At 34.4% G+C, this 18,956-nt stretch overlaps 1 protein-coding gene across 2 annotated transcripts in view; it reads right to left on the bottom strand.

Moving 5' to 3' along the window:
* Positions 1–1,497: 1,497 nt before the first annotated feature.
* LOC129262463 (histone-lysine N-methyltransferase ASH1L-like) overlaps positions 1,498–18,956 on the bottom strand; it is a 48,821-nt gene continuing 31,362 nt past the window's right edge. Inside the window, exons 11-23 of one of the 2 annotated variants that reach the window (XM_064099762.1) lie at positions 17,860–18,067; positions 17,238–17,370; positions 15,472–15,625; positions 14,650–14,840; positions 13,991–14,084; positions 13,128–13,269; positions 12,126–12,210; positions 11,424–11,511; positions 10,811–10,980; positions 10,192–10,229; positions 9,260–9,355; positions 7,974–8,182; positions 1,498–5,587 (exon numbers count right to left, since the gene is read on the bottom strand). In XM_064099762.1, coding sequence (XP_063955832.1) covers positions 5,511–5,587; positions 7,974–8,182; positions 9,260–9,355; positions 10,192–10,229; positions 10,811–10,980; positions 11,424–11,511; positions 12,126–12,210; positions 13,128–13,269; positions 13,991–14,084; positions 14,650–14,840; positions 15,472–15,625; positions 17,238–17,370; positions 17,860–18,067 — 1,685 coding nt within the window. In that variant the 3' untranslated portion in view covers positions 1,498–5,510. The remainder of the gene's footprint in view (positions 5,588–7,973; positions 8,183–9,259; positions 9,356–10,191; positions 10,230–10,810; positions 10,981–11,423; positions 11,512–12,125; positions 12,211–13,127; positions 13,270–13,990; positions 14,085–14,649; positions 14,841–15,471; positions 15,626–17,237; positions 17,371–17,859; positions 18,068–18,956) is intronic. The other variant, XM_054900586.2, reaches the window with a different exon arrangement.

Genomic DNA, 18,956 nt, shown 5'->3' with positions numbered 1-18,956 from the left:
AATAAATTTGCATTCTGTTATGCCTTAAATTGGTGTTTTGGCAGCTTTTTTTTTTTAAAGAATAAAAAACATTGTTATTTAACAGTTTCCATGAAAAAAAATTGTATAGACAATTTGAATAAAAGGAACCATTTTGCTTCTTAAAAATAGTATAAGAATGCCGTATCAACATACTGGCTTACACGCAAGCATTTCTTAATGTGAATTAATCAAGACACCATGTTTTTTATCCTCCAGAGTCAGAATTACATAATGAATATACAAAAACTTTTTAAGGAATTGTTGTAATGTTTCTCAGTTGAACAAAACTTGACGCCTTCTTGTATATTGCTAGCAGTAAATATACCAGTGCTCATTTATTCATCTCATAAGACAATGAAGTGTTTCTTTATATATTCAGTACAATGTGTATATGTCGATATACTGAAAAGATGTGTGTATAAAAAGTGTGTTAAAACAACAAAAATGCCATTTAAATAGAGATGATTTAGATGATCTCTCAGAGGTTACTATTTTGTTATGGAAAAAAAATGAATTTGATGTTGCTTTTTAAAAAGTGTTTCCAAGAAACAAAAAGTATTGCATATATTATCTCTGCATCATCACACTCAAAGTGTGTATTATAATCTATTCCAATGGGTGTTGCAAATAAAAAAAAATAAAAGATTTATTTTGTAGTCTTGCATTTCTTATGTGTACAAGTTTAGCTGTGGTTCGATGATATTTGCTCTAATGGAAAATCTGCATGTCAACTTAAAACTAATATTATTCTGAACCAACCCTATGCCCTCTAAGCAATTACCGGTAAAGGGGGAAGTTCATCCTGACTAAAAGTTTATTGTAAAAATAGAAAAGAATGATAAATATTGTTGAAGGTTGAGGAAAATCCATCAATAAAAAGTAATTAGAATTTTATTTGTGATGTTGTATGCAAAGCAGCATTTCTACATAGCATACGATGAAAGATCAATGAAATGTCATTTTCTCGGACAATTGAAAATTATTTGTACTTTACCTTCAGTAGTCAACAAATCATTTCATATCCATTCCTAAAAATAAAACAAATATGTCATCACGAACCATTGAAAAAAAAAAAAGCATTTTATATTACATAAACACATGGGGCATCTGCTGGCTTATGATGTCACATATCACACACAGAAAAAATTCTATTAACTTAATCTTTAATGGATTTTCCGCAAACCTTTGCCACCATTTTGAATTATTTTTTCTGCCATTTTTTACAACAAACTTTTCTTCAGGGTGAATTTCCCCTCTTAGACCAGTGCAAATGTTGCAACATCTCAGCAAAGAAAAATGAATCATTCTCAGTAATACAGATAGTGATTGATGAGTGTGGTTTTGATGACGGTGATGATGAAACATCAAGTCTCTCTCTCTCCCTCCTTTTCCCCCCGAGTTGAAGCCAACAGTTGAAACTTGTGTTTTTCTGAATGATACGCAGTCACTAATTAATAACAATTACACACGATAGCCTTCCACTGTTTTCTAATTTTTAATTTGTACACAAACAGATTAATAGAATATCTGGGCTTATGAAAAAACCTCTTTGCTATGTCTTCCATTTCTTTACACAATATATATATGAGCATGAAACAAACGAAAAACGACAACCTGGACACAAATTCAATTTCAGTTTTATCACACATATTATATACAAAATGTTATGTTCACATCATATACAAGTCAAATTTTTTCCCCAAAAAATAGTGATCTAAAATTTCATTTCAAATTGTCTGGTCTGAAGATATCTTCAAGATCAAATCTCTGTCATCCTCGTTTCACTTATTTCTTTTTTGTTGTTGTTGCATTTTCATAACATTTTTTTATTTTGTTTCAAACAATGTTTTAAATGCATGTTTTGTAGTACCTAGTCATGAAAATATTTGATATTTACAACAAAAAGTACATTTTGGGTGGGAAAAGGGGACCACAGTTTAGGTTGAATTTCATATCCAGCTGCATACATTTTTTTAAAAAAAAATGTCCCCTTTAATAAAATGACAATATTAGCCAGCTTTGATTTCAAATTTCTAAAATAATGACCAAATAATTACATTCCATTCAAATATTTTAAATGTAGAATGTCTAATAAATACAATTTCATACAAGAAGGCATCACCAACATTTCAGTTATATACAAGCGTCGACTACTAGGTAGTCGGGGTTAAAATGAAGAAAAAAATATCAAATAAAAATTATATACTCCATACATACTAAAGCGTCTTGAGTACAAGTTCAAAAATGTATTTATAGGGCAGTGTTATATTAACAGGAAAAAAAAAGTTAGTTATTTGAACAAGAATGTATACACACATTTAGAACAAAATTTAATTTCAAACTAACATTGTGATTACTTCAAAACACAACAGAGAATATATGAGACAAAAAGACCACCACCCTTTTGAAGAATAAATTGCACCATACAGATCAACGACAACTAACTAAAATCAAGAAAGATTAAAACACCTAGCACGTCCTATTTGCATCAATTTTCAAAATCTTTCTGAATACCTTCTGCATTTCCAATCCAACAAATACACTGGAGTTTGCTTTACATTATCAACACAAAACTACGAATGTTAAAACATGAAAATGGGTCAGAATTAATGTACGTTTGCTCAAAATATGGGAATAATATACATTGTTAAAAGAACTTTAACACACAAAATTCCCTTTGGATCAATGAAATCATTTTACCCCACAATTTTCTGATGATTCAATTTGACTGTCCACCCTTAACGACTTGCATATCTCAGTAATACAAATTTACAAGTACTTTGCTTAGAAAAGATATATAGTTTTATATATCCCTATCAAACGAAGACTACACTAACCACGATTCAAATACACACATCATATTCAATGTCGGTGGTAGACTTCAAATATATCCGATTCTTATAATAAATCAGCTCCAATTGACATTCTACTGTTGAAATCGATAATAAGATTTCACACATCCACACATTTTCATTCATCGAAGATAAAACCATACTCTAAACAAATATCAAAATGAGAGGTTTGACCTCTGGAGTAGTCTTTAAGAAAATGATAGATATTATGTTACCATATACTCCAAGATAAGATGAAGACATGTTCATAAGTGAAGCAAGAGTGTGGGGGGAGGGGAGCCAGATTGAGAGCAGACAATCTATTTAATCCCCTCAAGCCCATACAAAATTAACACACACACACAATACATATTTTGATCATCTATCTTTTGTATACGTATTTGTATTGTAATTTTTACGCATTTTGGTGCTTATTGTCTGTAAACACTGTGATATATTATTGTTAAATGCTGGTTATTATTACTACACAATCTATTGTCCTTTTCTTCATTTCCTCCGTAATGGTCATAAAAATAAGGTTTCCATCCTGCCAGTCATGATGATCTACATGTATATCTGATCCTAATTGCATCTGCAATAATCAGGATGCCCTAATGAGGTTCTAGAAGCTTATCACAAACAAGCGTTTCAAGAACTCTTTTAACAAAAAAAAAATAAAAAAAAATATGACTTTAATTGTATGTAATAGATACATTTTTCCATAAATTCAACAAAAACAGGGGACTTCATTTTGGTTGATAAGTCTTAACATTCTGTAACTTAATGTCTCCTACATCACATAAATGCAATAAAAAGTAGAAGTAACTGTTTTATTTCACAATTTCCAGTTATTGAGAAGCATTATGTTGCAATATATTTCATTACAGCATATTCAAATATGCCATTGCAAATAATTGAAGAAAAAAAATAGAACATATATGTACTGTATCTATGCATGAGTGATATTTTCACAAGTACATGAAGACATAAAATATGACATAACCAGTCACGTATGATAATAGAATTTCATGATTCGAGTAAAATATATGAATAGTATATAGCATACATCAAGATTTCATTTTCAAAATAAATGAATCTCATCAATCAGTTTCAGAGATCTTTGAGCATCGAATAATCACAAGTACGTCATACACGCCATGTTTGTCAAATTTGGAAAGCATCTAAAAAATTAATCAAACATGATTTCATAATTCAGGATTTGAAATATAGCTGAATTCTTCATTTTGTACAAACAGTAAAATCATGAGATAAATGAACATGTAATTTGTAAGTACATGGTTCTCTTGTATACTTCATTTATCCAAACTACATGTAGTTATGTTGATCTTGGCTATGAATTCATATTTCAGAAAATATTCCTTCTACGTTATAAGCAATGACTATGAAACAATTATTACTATAGCAATTGTCTTTATATAATCATTTTCAATATTTCCATATGAATATCAGGAAAGGTTGTCTCAATAAGCTACAATCTTTGGTACAATAGCACTGAAAACATGATTTTCTTTGACAGGATTAGAAGTGATTTGAAAATTGCGAAGAAACAATCTGATTATTCACAATGAGTTCATTATAAATCACAGAATAAAACCACAGAATGAAACAATCAAATATTTCTTTTGGTTATAATGAATAAAAATGAAACAAGACTTCATGTCAGAGAATATTATGATACACATGAAAACATAATACACTCATAGAGAGAAGAAAGTAGCTCTGTCATGAATTGTTGCTTTACAATCGATCCCGTTCACTGTGATTTCAATCATGATTCCAAGTACAAATTCCAATCTTGACGATCGTTACCGTTACGGGAGGAAATCTCTGACCCCTGACGACGTCTCTAACGCTTCACAAACTTTTTGTGTGCGGTTATCTTTCACACTACATCATAAAACTCTGAAATCTCATTCCAACGCTGCAACCTCCACCCAAATTGCTCAGTGTTGGTGAAAAAATATGATGGCTTCTAATATAATCTTTAGATTAATACAATCCAGTTAAAAACACCCTTTGGATTAACTCAACTTTTATCCAATACAAGCATTTCTTTGTTGTGTTGAAATTCTTTACCATAATCTGGAAGAATTTTAATGATTCTCTCCCACTTCCGTTTCCTCTGCCTTTAAAACAAAATTCTCTTTTTAATCCAATATGTTGTACATACTGTAGTATCGGATGGGCCAGACTATAGTAGTAACTTTCAAGAGAAGGGGCATAAACATTCTGCTTTATCTTCCAAATGTCTCGATTTCTTTCGGTTTTGACCTTAGATGTCTTTATAATCATGTGATGATATCAACAAGCTATCATTACCTATACCGACATAAGTTACACCAATAACTACCACATTTCCTGAATTAGTTCATAAATGTTTCCAACATGAGAACTCTTCTTTAGTCATTTCAAATCCAGATCGCCGCTGTGTACCGTCTGCTCTCGCAAGACCTTTCTTTTTTCTTTGATTTCATCGGAATCCAACCTAGTCGCATCAAGTATGGCTTCCCTGGTTTCCTGCTTCTGTCGTTTCCATGGTAATACATCGCCTCACGAGTCCTTCGGCGTGGGCGGATGGGTGTAGTCGAATGCTTCGCCCCCGATGATCCCTGGTCATTCTAATCGCCATGGTAACACTCAGACGAAGTCTTCCATTACCGGTGCCTGTCTCTTCCTCTGCTTTTTACCTTGCTCTAAGAGATAAGTCACATCCACTGTGGAAACAAACAATTCAAAATATTAGTGAAACTCATGTTTTATAACTGAGCAACGTGAAATAAATGTTGCTTTGAATTAAGAGTGAACTTGGGAATTTTTCGTAACAATTTGCTGAAGGTTAATAAACAATCCAGAAAGCAAGGAATTAATATAATCTTGCTCAAAGTCATAACAATGTACATAAAAAAATAAGCATGTGGGACATCGTGTATATGACATTGGTGTCAAAGAAGCAAAAAACTAAAAGGACAGAATTTAATTTATCAAGCAGAAAACTGTAAATTAATAAAATGGTGAAAATTAGCTCATTTTAGGTCTTTAAAAAAAAATCCTTGCAGTAAACATACATGGATTACATATAGTTGAAATTTATGACAGCGCTAGTGACAAATTTGAAAATTACACTTTCAAATTTCAGATTTTCTAATCAGACAATCATCCCCAGGCATGATTAGATTATTTGATCTATCAGTTTATTACAAAAAAACAAGCCATCTTTTATGACAGATTTTTCTGAATTGCAATTAAATCAACATCACTCCCACAGGTGTATACATGAGCCAAGTTTGCATTTGACCAATGAAACTGTTTCTTGTATTGTCTATTTCATTGTAAGAATTGGCGATTTCCTGGTACATATGACTTGAGACTTTTGACCTTGCTATTTCCAAAAATTTATCATACTATTTTCTACCCAGCATACACACATTAATCAAGTTTAAATTTGATCCATCAATTTTTTTTTTAGAATGAAAACAGGACGGACAAATCCAAAACACGCTTCCAGGAGTCCCCCTCCCTCCCTCCCCCCCTCCCATGATAGAAACATATCAATTATCACGTCATAAATAATTTCCACTGTTAATGCATTTTTTTTCCTCACTATTTTTTAACAAGTTATATTGGCTACACTGAATTTCAATTAACAATGAGATGAAAACATTTGCTCACTATCTACATGTGGAAATTGGACATTTCAAATCAAATTTTGCAAATTATGAATTTCCCGATACATCCATTTTGATTTCAAGCTTTTCTCATGAGCAAATTATTGCCATTTTGAGAAGCAATGAGTGATTAAAATAGGCAGTATGAAAGCTTTAAACCTCTATGGATTTAATAAGGAATGCTTATTTGAAGCAGCAATGAAATTTAGAAGCAAAGCGATGATATCTTAACACCAGAGGGAGTTCATCCTTAAGATAAAGATTGAGCAAGGCAAGACAGGTGCGATTCTCATTCATAGATTATTAGACTTTTTTTTTTTTTCAGAATACTTTGGCATTTATGGCAGTTCACATCTTTGTTGCTTGTAAGGTCAAGCTCGCCTCTAAGCAGTTTTGTGAAACAGCCCCTAAGTAATTAAAGATGCATTACGAGGCATTTACTCAAAATTAATATCACTATTATTGAGTAGAAAAGCAAGAAAATTATATATTACATGCCTTGTGGGAAAAAATATATATTTTTCTATTTTTTTAAATAGTAGTAGTAAGTAATCATAGACATGCACAAATAAATAGTTGACATTTTTTCCCATAACATTTTATCAGTAATTGAGAAAATATCTAGGAAGAGGTGTGGGAGGATATATAGGTAATCTCTTATAAGGCAAGTAAAATTTATTTTATACACACTATTTACAGTGCTTAAGATATGATAATTGATTTTTTTAATGCTACAAACAATTTCAAAACATAAAACAAAATTTATATATATGTATATGTGAGGTAATAATAGCGTGATATGATTTTTTTTTTCATGCTACAAAGATTTTCTGACCAATAATTCACTGCAGTTTCATAGTCATATTAAAAGACATGCATATCTTGTTGTGATACAATAAATACACAGAAAATATGCAATTTGAAAGGGAATTAGCAGTTTCATTCCAAGTTTGCTCTTTTAACAAATAACATATTTAATCATGGGTGAGGCATGCAAAGACATGTTTCTTTTTGTTGCATTTTTCTCTATCACAATATTTTTATAGGGTGTTGTCACTCATACAGCCTGTGAGAAAATCATTACAACTGTGCATATTTAAACCATAAGTGCAACTTTTGGGATATAATGTAGTACTATGAATAGTAGTGATATTGGTAGTTCTAAGTAGGAGTGGTCGTAAGTGGTAGTATTTTCCTTATTATAAGTACAGGTAGTAGGTTCAGTATTATGGTAGAAGTACTAGCAGCAGCAGCAGAAGTAGTAATAGTAATAGTGGTAGTAGTAGTAGTAGCAGTAGCAGCAGTGGTATGAGTGGTAGTAGCAGCAAAAGAAGTAATTGCAGTGACAGTCGTCGTCACAATATAATATAATAATGAAAGCAGAAGCAACATGAAATGAAAGAAAAGAAAATGAAACCAAAAATGGAACACTAACAGACAGCCGAGCCACCATTTTTTTCATCATCACCACCATCATCATCAAGCGAGCCGGTCTTACACTGCTTGGCGGCTCGTTGTTGAGAAAGAAGATGAACCATGATGCCGTCTAGACGCTGTCGTTGTCTCTCCTTATCAGCCTCAGTCTTGGGACCCCTTCGCCTCTTGCTGTTCTTTGTTTCATTGTCAGAGGCACTTGGTGCATCCCTGATAACGAACCAAGAGGAAAAGCATAAACATACTTATCTCATATCTTTTTCATTCACAAAAGTATACCTCATTAATAATCAGTGATGTAAAGGAAATGAACAGCATAAATTCATTGTCATTAGATTTTTTTTGAAATATTAACATGAATTATAATAAATCAAAGTACTAAACCTAGGTCTTCTATTAATCTGATAAAAGATCAGAGCTCTGGATCCTTAGAGCCGTTTAAGCTTCCATTCTCGCTTTATTTGACTTTGCATTCTATTAATTCTTGCATTTACTCTTTGTAAGTGCAAGAATTTTTACGTTTTAGTATGTCTTTATTCAGAGCCAGTTTGAAATCAAAGACTGTTCCTGCAATATTGGTAAATGAAATTGTCTACAGAACAAACCTTCAATTGTTCCATTAAATTATATTGTTTTAACCCGAACCAGGCCAGGTGGGTGTTACATAAAGCTGTTCGTAAGTTATGAATGACATTACTAACAACTGGTGAACCTTTCTCAGGAGCTAAATCAACACCACTAAAAATCTGGTGGGTATTATTTACCAGGACAAAGGATCACCAGTCGTTCCTAAAGTCACTCGTAACTTACAAACAGCTTTAAGAAACACCCATCGGGGATTGTTTCAGGTGGGTGTTTCATAAAGCTGTTCGTAAGATACGAATGACTTTACGCACGTCTGGTGATCCTTTCTTGTGCTATGTGATATCCCTATATAATTGATTTATGACCTAAGAACATGTTCCAGTCGTGCGTAAAGTTGTGCATAACTATACGAACAGCTTTATGAAACACCCACTAGATATAGCTGGTATCCTTCTGTGGAAGATGATGAGGTATATTACATTTACGGAATCAAAATAACATGGGGGCTCGGGGCAATTTAGCCATTGAAATGCTCAAGAACCTTGGAAAATCAAGAACAATCCCAGGAAAATCCCCAGTCACTGCAATGTTAAAAGATTATTGAATGTTACAGGTTTTAATAGACAGTAGGAAGTGATATCAAGCCTCCGATGATAATAAAAAAGGATTATTTTTTGTGTCTGAATTGATTGATGTCCTTACCCTGATACGTTGAGTCCGTTCTTGCTGTGATCTGAGTTGTTCATAGAATCTTCGCTTCCTGAGTTCTTGTCCTTCTTACATTTGACAGGATTAGTCCTGAAAATACAAATGAAAAAATATACTCAAAGAGTTCTTATCTTTAAAAATAAGGGTATCATGTTTCGTATGTGTGCTTGTTTTTGTGTTTTTTTTTGTAAATTAGCCTGCTAAGAATCAACTCAGTATAGTGGAGAAATTTTGGTTTTTCACATTTTGTAGAAATCAATAAGGACGATGATGAATCTCAAGACTCTAAGTAACATGCAGGGTTTTATGTTACGTTAAGAATAGGGTATAGTGTTAAATCCAGGGTTGAAGTTGGCGTTTCCATTAGTGTGTAGAAATCACAACGGAGTAATCGTCGCTGGAGCAAATGTCATGGAACCGGTCCCACTGGCAGGAAGATTAATGGAGCATGAATTGTGTATACAATTTCAGGTGATCATTTTCATTCGCAACAATGAAAATAAACCAATTATGTTAGCAATTCATATGCAAATCTTCCAAAAGCGCCAGTGGGAAAGGGCCTTAATAAAACTACCACATGCTCCACATAATGATGTTTACATATTTTGCAAGAATATTCATATATTTCATTTTGTAACAATATCTCTACATTTTATATTTTATACAAAATGAAGATACTGATCACAATATTTCAAGCATAATAACCCCTAAACATTAACAATTATTCCTTGAGCATATCCCCATAATGGTACATTACACAATCTCTGAGTGAATTATCTTAGGGTTATTGCTTGGGTTCCAGCACGAGGGAGAGGAAAGAAATGGGGGGGGGGGGTGGTTGGGACGTAGATTTGAAATGGTAAAATGACACTTGTAGATGGGTTGTTGAGAGATTAAATGCATAACTAATAACAATGATTTCTCACCTTTGTTGCCTTTTGAAATGCTCTGGAATGTAATGAGGCTGGAAAATAAGATAAAGAGAAAACAAGGTAATGCATTTATATATTTCAATTGAATACAAGTTTCTGAGCTACGAACCTCAACCGAGTACAATTGTTACACGTTACAAGTGAAGTCAAGTAGGAGAAAGATACAAAAAATATTTATACAAAAATAAAATGCTTTGAACAAAAAAATCAGATAGAAACAATTTTATGTCCTCAAATAATGTACAATCTATATTTCAAACTTTTATATTGAAGAAAATCAATTGAAACAACACAGAAAGTGAAATGATAATGCTGCTATGGCAACAAAGTCTTATATCTCAAAGTGACAGAACATTCAGGAGAGTGTAAAAAAAACATAGCTGACAAAACAATGTTTAAAAGAGAAAATAAATTTTATGCCTGTATTTCCTTTCCCTTCTTCATATTACACATGGTGAACCGTAAACCTTCTCCACGTGAGAAAATCTTAAATAGAGAGGTGAAATCTGAACATAAATTAATGAAGGAGGGGGAAAAAGAAGAGAGTTTTTCCTAAAACATTGAGATAAAAGTTCTTGTCTTTCATCCCAGCAAAGATACGTGGTTCCCTTACCGTGTAATCTCTCTTGGGAACAAGCTTCTTCTCGAATCTGTCAAAAGCGTATCTCTTGGTGCAGATAGGATATCGACTGAGCTTGCCGATCGGACTGAAGAGATGCGCCGTCCGATCCAGACGGTACTCGCAGACATACACATCCTGCTCCTTCACCCCTTTAGGTCGCCCTGAATCAGGATTAAGGAAGGGATTAACTACTAAGGAGATTAATATCCTAGCAAGCCATTTCTTGAATGAATAGGTGCTAATTCTTAATGATTTTCCTTTTGATTTTGTCAACTTTCTGACAACTCTCCTTGGTTTGATTGGATGACGGACAAAATGTCTGACATTTTTTCATAGATGGCTGTAGAAAAAAAAAGACTTTGTTCAATTTGTAGGATAAGACATGTGACAAGTATTAAGCAGACTTAAATTCACATAGTTGTACTATGTTTTACTGTGTATGATTTGATCAATACTGTAAGAAACACTTCTAAATTCAAGATACATTCATGAATAGCTAAATGTGAAAAAGATATCAGCAATCTAATTTTCCCCAAATTCTCTGTGTTGAAAAAATATATAAGATATCATACAATAATTGAAGCCTTGCAAGAGGTGGGCCTACCTTTGCAGTACTTGGCAAGGTCCATCACACAACAAAGTCCTACAATGGACTCTAGTCGGATGATCTCATATAGAGGCACTCGGAACAACTGATAGGAGAGATGAAAAAATAAAAAAAGAGAGTGATCATTAAATTGGCAATTCAAGAAATACACGATAAAAATAATCTTTATGTTCAGCCTGATCGATATTAAGAGGTTGTCTGAATCTGAATGGTTGGGTCAGCAAAATGTCATTGATGGACACATCCACACTAACTTGGTGAGGACAATAGCACACTGTGTGTGGAAAGGCTTTTATTGAAGTTGTTTTAGTTTTGATTCAAATGACTCCAGGGAAGGGCTATTCACCATTGAGAAGGGGAGGTTATTCCAGTCCTTTATCGTGTCATTATTACTCTCCCACTATTAACAAAATACATGCACATATATCCTGGAATATTCATAAATTCAAAACTGATATACAAGATATCTTTTTACTAATTGTAATAATCGCATTATAAACTTGAATCTAAAAAGGATGTGTGGTAGATCTGAATGAATGATCAAACCATGTACACTGTTTATTCGTAGGAATATTACTTTACAATTAAATGAGAAAGACAATAACTTAGTCTTGATAAGAAAGAAGGGGAAATAATAGATATATTTGAAAGTTGCACCCAAGAGCGAGAAACAGGTAAACACATATTAGCAAATCTTACCTCATTTCGGAAGAACTTTCTGGACGGAGTATGATGAGTTTCGTGGGGCCTCAAGAAATGGTGACCGAATACAAAGCGTTCTCCACTATAAAGAAACAAACACAAAAAGAAATGATGGAATACAATCCCGCTTCCATGGATATTTTGCTACATGTATGTGAATAATAAAAGTAGGTTGTCTTTTCATGTCTGAATCGATGAAGATGACACGTGATATGCATGTGTCAAGATTGAAAATTTGAAATATAGTATCACTTGATGAATTCTCATCGGATAAGATTTTGTCTGCATAAATTCAGTAGGATCCATTATTGAAACATAAGAATATAACAGTGAAGTAAGAAATGATTAAAATATCTCTCAAAGGGGGAATCTAGCCTCGGTTATAAAATGTTGTGTTGGAAAGGAGAAAAATAAATGAAATGGATTGGTGAAAGTTTGAAAGAAATCGGACAAGCAATAAGAAAAACATGGCTGCTTTATAATTGAGATCCCTAGGACTATGTAGGTTTCAAATTGGCAACTGGGTAAGGAAATTATGACAAGGGACAAGGATAACTTTCTCATAGGCCATGTACTTCATAATCAGTGATTTACAGTTTTCGCCTAAGTACCCATTTTCCGGGGGCAGTAATCTAAATATAACCCAGGTTGTATATTGTTTTATGTCCTCATGAAAAGGAAAAATAGAATTTGAAGTAAAACTTTTGAAAAAATTATATTTTACCTATTTTATGTATTGGAATACATGGAAGAATAGTCCTTGCCTTACATCACTATGACATCACATATGCCGCCAATTTGAAGTCTCCATGGGTATAGTGATTACCAATTTTTTTACAACATTTAAAAATTCAAAACTTTATTGCTTGTCCGATTGTGTTCAAACTTTCACCTATCAACTTGTCTGATTTTTCTTTTTACTCTAAACACAAGTTTTTATTTGAGTAGGATTCCCTTTTAACATATCAGAACATAAGAATATAACAAGCTTTGACTCACATTTCAGTCTTCCAGAGCTTTTCAACCCTGAAGATATTAAACTTGTCTGGTGTCGTATTAGCCATGATTCTAGCAGACGTTCTCATAGGTGATCCATCGGAGCCACGTCGCTGGTTCTCATGAGCAAGGTATACACAGTCACCTGCAAATTGGCAATGATTTTGAAAACAGTGATCAGCATGAAGTGTAATTTAGCCTGGACTTTTACATGTAAGTATTTGGGATATAGAAAGGAAATAAGTGAGATTTCATCATCATCATCATCATCATCATCATCACCACCACCACCACCACCACCACCACCACCACCACCACCACCACCACCACCACCACCACCACCACCACCACCACCACCACCACCACCACCACCACCACCATCATCATCACCATCACCATCATCACCACCACCATCATCACAACCATCCTCATCACCATCACCATCACCATCATCATCATCATCATCATCATTACCATCACCATCATTATGACCATCATCATCATCATCACCATCATTATGACCATCATTATCATCATCATCATCATCATCATCATCATCATCATCATCATCATCATCATCATCACCACCACCACCACCACAATCATCATCATCACCACCACACTACCATCACCACACGCACCACCATCATCGTCATCATAATCATCACAACCATCCTCATCACCATCACCATCATCATCATCATCACCATCATCATCATCATCACCATCATTATGGCCATCATCATCATCATCATCATCATCATCATCATCATCACCATCATCATCATCATTACCATCACCATCATTATGACCATCATCATCATCATCATCACACTACCGTCAACAACACCACTACTATCACTCACCTTGTTTAACTATGAGTGTATCATCCCTCTGCAGACACAGGTAGTATGAATGGTTAGGTTGTGCATTCTTGGGCTGGGGTACCATCACAATTTCCTGCACAGAATCCATAAATATTTTGTTAATAAGGCATTCAATAGAATTTCCTCATTATTGAGTACACATAAATAGAGGACAAGAGGACAATAGGACTACTACATAAGTATGATATTAAAAAAAAGAACCTAATGAACCATAATATAACTAACTTGATTTTTAGCACTAAATACCATGGAACATGGGAAGCAAAATTAAATCAAAATTAAAAAAATAATAATAAATAATGCTAAATGAAGTGATTATCTGAGTGAAAGCTAGAATTCAAGGGTAAAACTCCCATTAAAACTTATATCTGTCCTTTGTAAAAGGGCTAATTATAGCAAGCTTTGGCTTCAATTTGGTCCTTACTATTCCATCCTTGCATTTGATAATTAAAGTATGAATTTTAATTATCATCATCATAATGAACATCATCATCATCACCTTCACCACCACCACCACCACCATCATCATCATCATCATCTACTTAAAAATATACTTTGTCTGAAATTTACAATTGATGATAATCTTCATGGATAAAAATAATGCATGCCTATGTAAGGGGTCATTCTATAAAACTGACCTTTGGCACAGGTCGAGGGTCACAGTTCTCGCAGAGGTAATGTTCCGGTTGATCTTTGACCCCTACGCAGTCACAGTGCTGCCATACATAGCACTTCTCACACTGGATCATCAGACCCTCATCATTGAAGAGACCACACAGGCATCTGATGATCTCTTCTTCTTCCTCTTCCTTTGGACCAGCCTTGGGATCTGATTGTAAAAATGAAAATCCATATTTTTATTGTTCGAAATACAGATCTGAAATAGAAATACTCAGAAAATTCTTTTTTCCCAATTCATCAAGGGCTGGCAGCCACTGTGCAGAGCCAGATCGACGACGATCGATACCTTAAATGTTGAACGCCAAACAGGGTAGCAGCAACTCTAATCGTTTTACATCTTTTTGTCTGATGAGGCCGGCATTTTTTTACATGAAGCATGAAAATTTCACATACCCTCTAATCCTCAATTTAAAATGAAAATTGATTATTTTTCAATGGGAAGATAAATGTGGATGACACTACACACATCAGAGAAAAAATTATGTTTTTCTTTTTAATTGTTTTAACTGGCTGTAACTCGTTGCAGATTTGAATCACACTAATAAACCAAGTACATTATCATGAAGTCACATATCTGAAATGACTTGACATTATAATTTTCATAAATAAAAAAATCACACAGGTAGCTCCCACATATAAGCACTCTAACATCCACATTTTTACGAAATTCTGCTACATTCTAGAAAACAAAAGTTACAGCACAGTGGGTGCTGCACCTAACAATATGAAATTTTTTTTTAGAAAGACAATTTCGACTCAACGGTCACTCTGAAACTCACCCTTGACCACTTTGAGAGCCTCGACATCCACTTGTTTCTTGACTGGTTCCAAGATGTCCTGGAGATGGCTAGTGGCCTGAGCCTTTGCGGTCAGGTAAATCTTTCTCAAGACCGCTGCATCCTTGCCCAAGTCTGACCGCTTGCCATTGTATTTCTGTTTGACGAACAATAATCATATAGAAATGCTCTTAGAATGAAGACATATATCCTTCTAACAGGAAATTTGGTTAATATATTAAGAGTGTGAATACACATAATTATTCTATTCATCGATCAAGAATTTACACAATATGACAGATTAAAAACCATACTTCATTCAGGATTCAAAATCAAACATCCCGTTTCCAGCTTCTGTCGTAATCATAATTCCAACTTTTACACTAAACAGGAATTATCAGGAGCTTTTATACAGAATAAGCGGTAAATCATACAGTATATCACAATATCCGTAAATTCTTGTATAAATAACTTAGCACAAACCAAATAGGATTCTTCAGGGAGATAAAGCTGCTCCAGCCAACACACATGCTCATCCTACCAAAAACTCTTAGGCATGGTGTATAGCGAACCTCAGTTACTTGTGACTTTTGGGGGGAATAGTTTACTAACTTCCATTTTATCTTAAATTATCAGGTATTGTTGACTTTTTATGTACTAGGGAAAATATATGGTACATCTCTTGCTCCATCACAAGCATTCCCCCCCCCCCCCCTCATCGCTTTAAACACATGACTATGAGCAAGTCATTCACTTGAAGCTAATTATGAAACTGAAACACTGCATCTTTTTCTTCAGCTACACGGGTTGAACTATCATTTAAGTAAATATTTACAGAGTCAAGAACCTATTGGGTTGAATCGACTCTCGACAATATGAAACTGAAATACTCGTGAAGAGTTTATCAAAACACAAATAGACACCAACTTCTTAGTCTTGCCTTTAATAACTACAAAGATCAATTAAGGCAAATAAAAAATATATCACATGTAAAAATCTAAAGCAGGTGTTTGCTATCACAATAGAAATGAGTTTTAGAATAAAAGTTTGACTTGTTTGACTGTAGCAATAAATTATAAAATAATGCAAATCATAAATGGTGTTTAAAATAATTAAATAACTGCAGTGTGAATGACCCATGCCGTGTAACACAGGACCATTGCAGACAGACACCATATCATGATACAAGATCATCAAACCCTTTCAGACCAGTGCCCTATTGTATAAACTTATAATATGAGAAAACTCTAGTTACTTTGAATTTTACCTGAGTTTTTAATGTATTTATTTTTAAAAATGCAATAGACCTCAGAAGTGTTAAATCATCATTGAAAAGGTGTTTGTGGCCCAGTGGATAAGTCTTCAAATTCTGAACCATAAAGTCCGGGTTTGAATCCCACCAGTCTCAACAACAGTCCCAGGCTTTGGCAAGACATTAATCTACATTTGCCACTCTCCACCCAGGTGCAGTAAATGGGTACCCGGTAGAAAAATTCCTTGAATGCTTGAGTGCCCGATAATAGCAGCCATGGTAAAGCTAGGATAATAGTATGAAGCGCTTAGAAACATTGTATTAAGCGGTATATATATGTTGCATATTATACAGGACCTGTTTACGGTAACTACCATTATGACAACTACCATGGTAACAGGGCTCAGCAGCCAATCACAATCAAGGTTACCATGGTAGTTACAATAACAGAAAGTTAACATGTTTTAACTCTTTATGAAACAGGCCCTAGGAAAGACGGAATGAAAGGTTCACTGACCTCTGAGTTCTTGAAGACTTTGAGGAAGTCTGAATCAAAGGCTTCAACGCTCTTGTATTTCCCCGTCATCAAGTTCTTCTCGATGGTGCTCAAGTCGACCGGGTCAGAGATCCGCTTGTAGTAGTCAGGATTCCTGTATAAGATACAAAGCAGTGTCGCTTCTTAATAGTATTGGTGGTGGGGGGGGGGGGGGGGGAGAAAGAGAGAGGAGGAGGAGAAGGAGGAGGATAGAAAACATACTAACTTTGGCAATTCCATGTATACCAAGGCAAAAGTCATACAAACGGTACAATTTGAATTACCGAATGAGAGTATACATCTATAAATGACTGCTAGACTCCTTTGGAAATACATGTATTACTATTGAAGTTCTAAATTGAACATTTTGCATATAAATCTGAATATCTAATTTAATAGTGACACATAAAGGCAGGAAATTAAAATGAGGACCCATGAGTTGGAAAAAGGATTGGAAAGGAAAAAAGGGGGAAAAAAGATTGAGAAGGGAAAAATTATCAATGAATAGAAGACAGAGACAGAAGAGAGAGGGAGAGAGGAAAGGGGAGGGGGAGAGGGGGATAAGGGGAGGGAAGAGGGGAAGGGGTGAAAGATGTTAACTCACCTTTTCTTAGACGGTAAATTCATGAAAGGGATGGCAAGGCTCTGACCGCTAGGGTTGCGATAGGTGCAGACCGCGGTGTAGATATCCTTGAAGACCTGAGCAAGACGCGCCGCTTTCGTCACCTCCGTGTTCTCCTGAGCGGCAGCCAAACGTCTGGTCTTCACCGAGCGCGACGTCTTCAACGCCGTGAACTGAGCCATGAACACATCTATCAAGAATTCACACAAAAAAAATGAGTCAATTGAATTAGGAATAGCTAGTGACATTTGGCTTCCCACCAAACTCTGTTGGCCAGGGCTTGCATTTTTCACATCAAGTTTCATTTTGATGTTAGGAGATGTGTTTGGGGTTCTCCGATTACGTTGGGAGAGAGAATAGGTTTAATGCAATCATGATGTGCGGTATGGATTACAGACTGAGGTAGTATTACATGTTGACAGCCTGCTGAAAAACATCTCAGTCTGGACATAATAAATGTGAACCTTTTTTAATCGACCGACATATCCCTGCAACTAAACATTTGACAAACAATGCTATACTTGTATATTAACTTATTACTTTTATGATTACTTATACTGCGTTTTTCCAATAAGGCCCAAAGCAATTACAATTAATTAATTTAATGGAATTATGTAATCTTAAAACTACAAACTAAGAAAAAGATGGATTTCATGAAAATTGCTAGTGATGTAAAGGTATTTTAAATTTTCTTTTCTGAACTCAATTGGAGGAGTTTTTTTTTTTTGAAAGACTTTATATATGCTCACACCTGGCTTCTTTCCTTCTCAATATTCATGTTTAAAATACTATCTTTCTGTATGCTGAATATTTGAGTTCTCAGTACATACTGAATATTGTTCAAAATTTGGGGCAATGACATATTAAATGTGGTCAGATTCATATACAGGGAATATATGTTTTGATAATGACAGGGATGGTGACACTGAATTTGACACTGATGATGGTGATGATAGATGTGATTAAGATGATGATGATAATAGTGATGATAATATGATAATGATGATGATATGATAATGACGATGCTGATAATGGCAATGAAACCAATGATGATGATGGTGATGAAGATGATGATGGCA

This window comes from Lytechinus pictus, chromosome 5, assembly GCF_037042905.1.
Source record: "Lytechinus pictus isolate F3 Inbred chromosome 5, Lp3.0, whole genome shotgun sequence".
In the NCBI taxonomy this organism is placed as follows: domain Eukaryota; kingdom Metazoa; phylum Echinodermata; class Echinoidea; order Temnopleuroida; family Toxopneustidae; genus Lytechinus; species Lytechinus pictus.
Note: the sequence above shows the minus strand (reverse complement) of the source record. Positions and strands in the feature narration are given on the sequence as shown.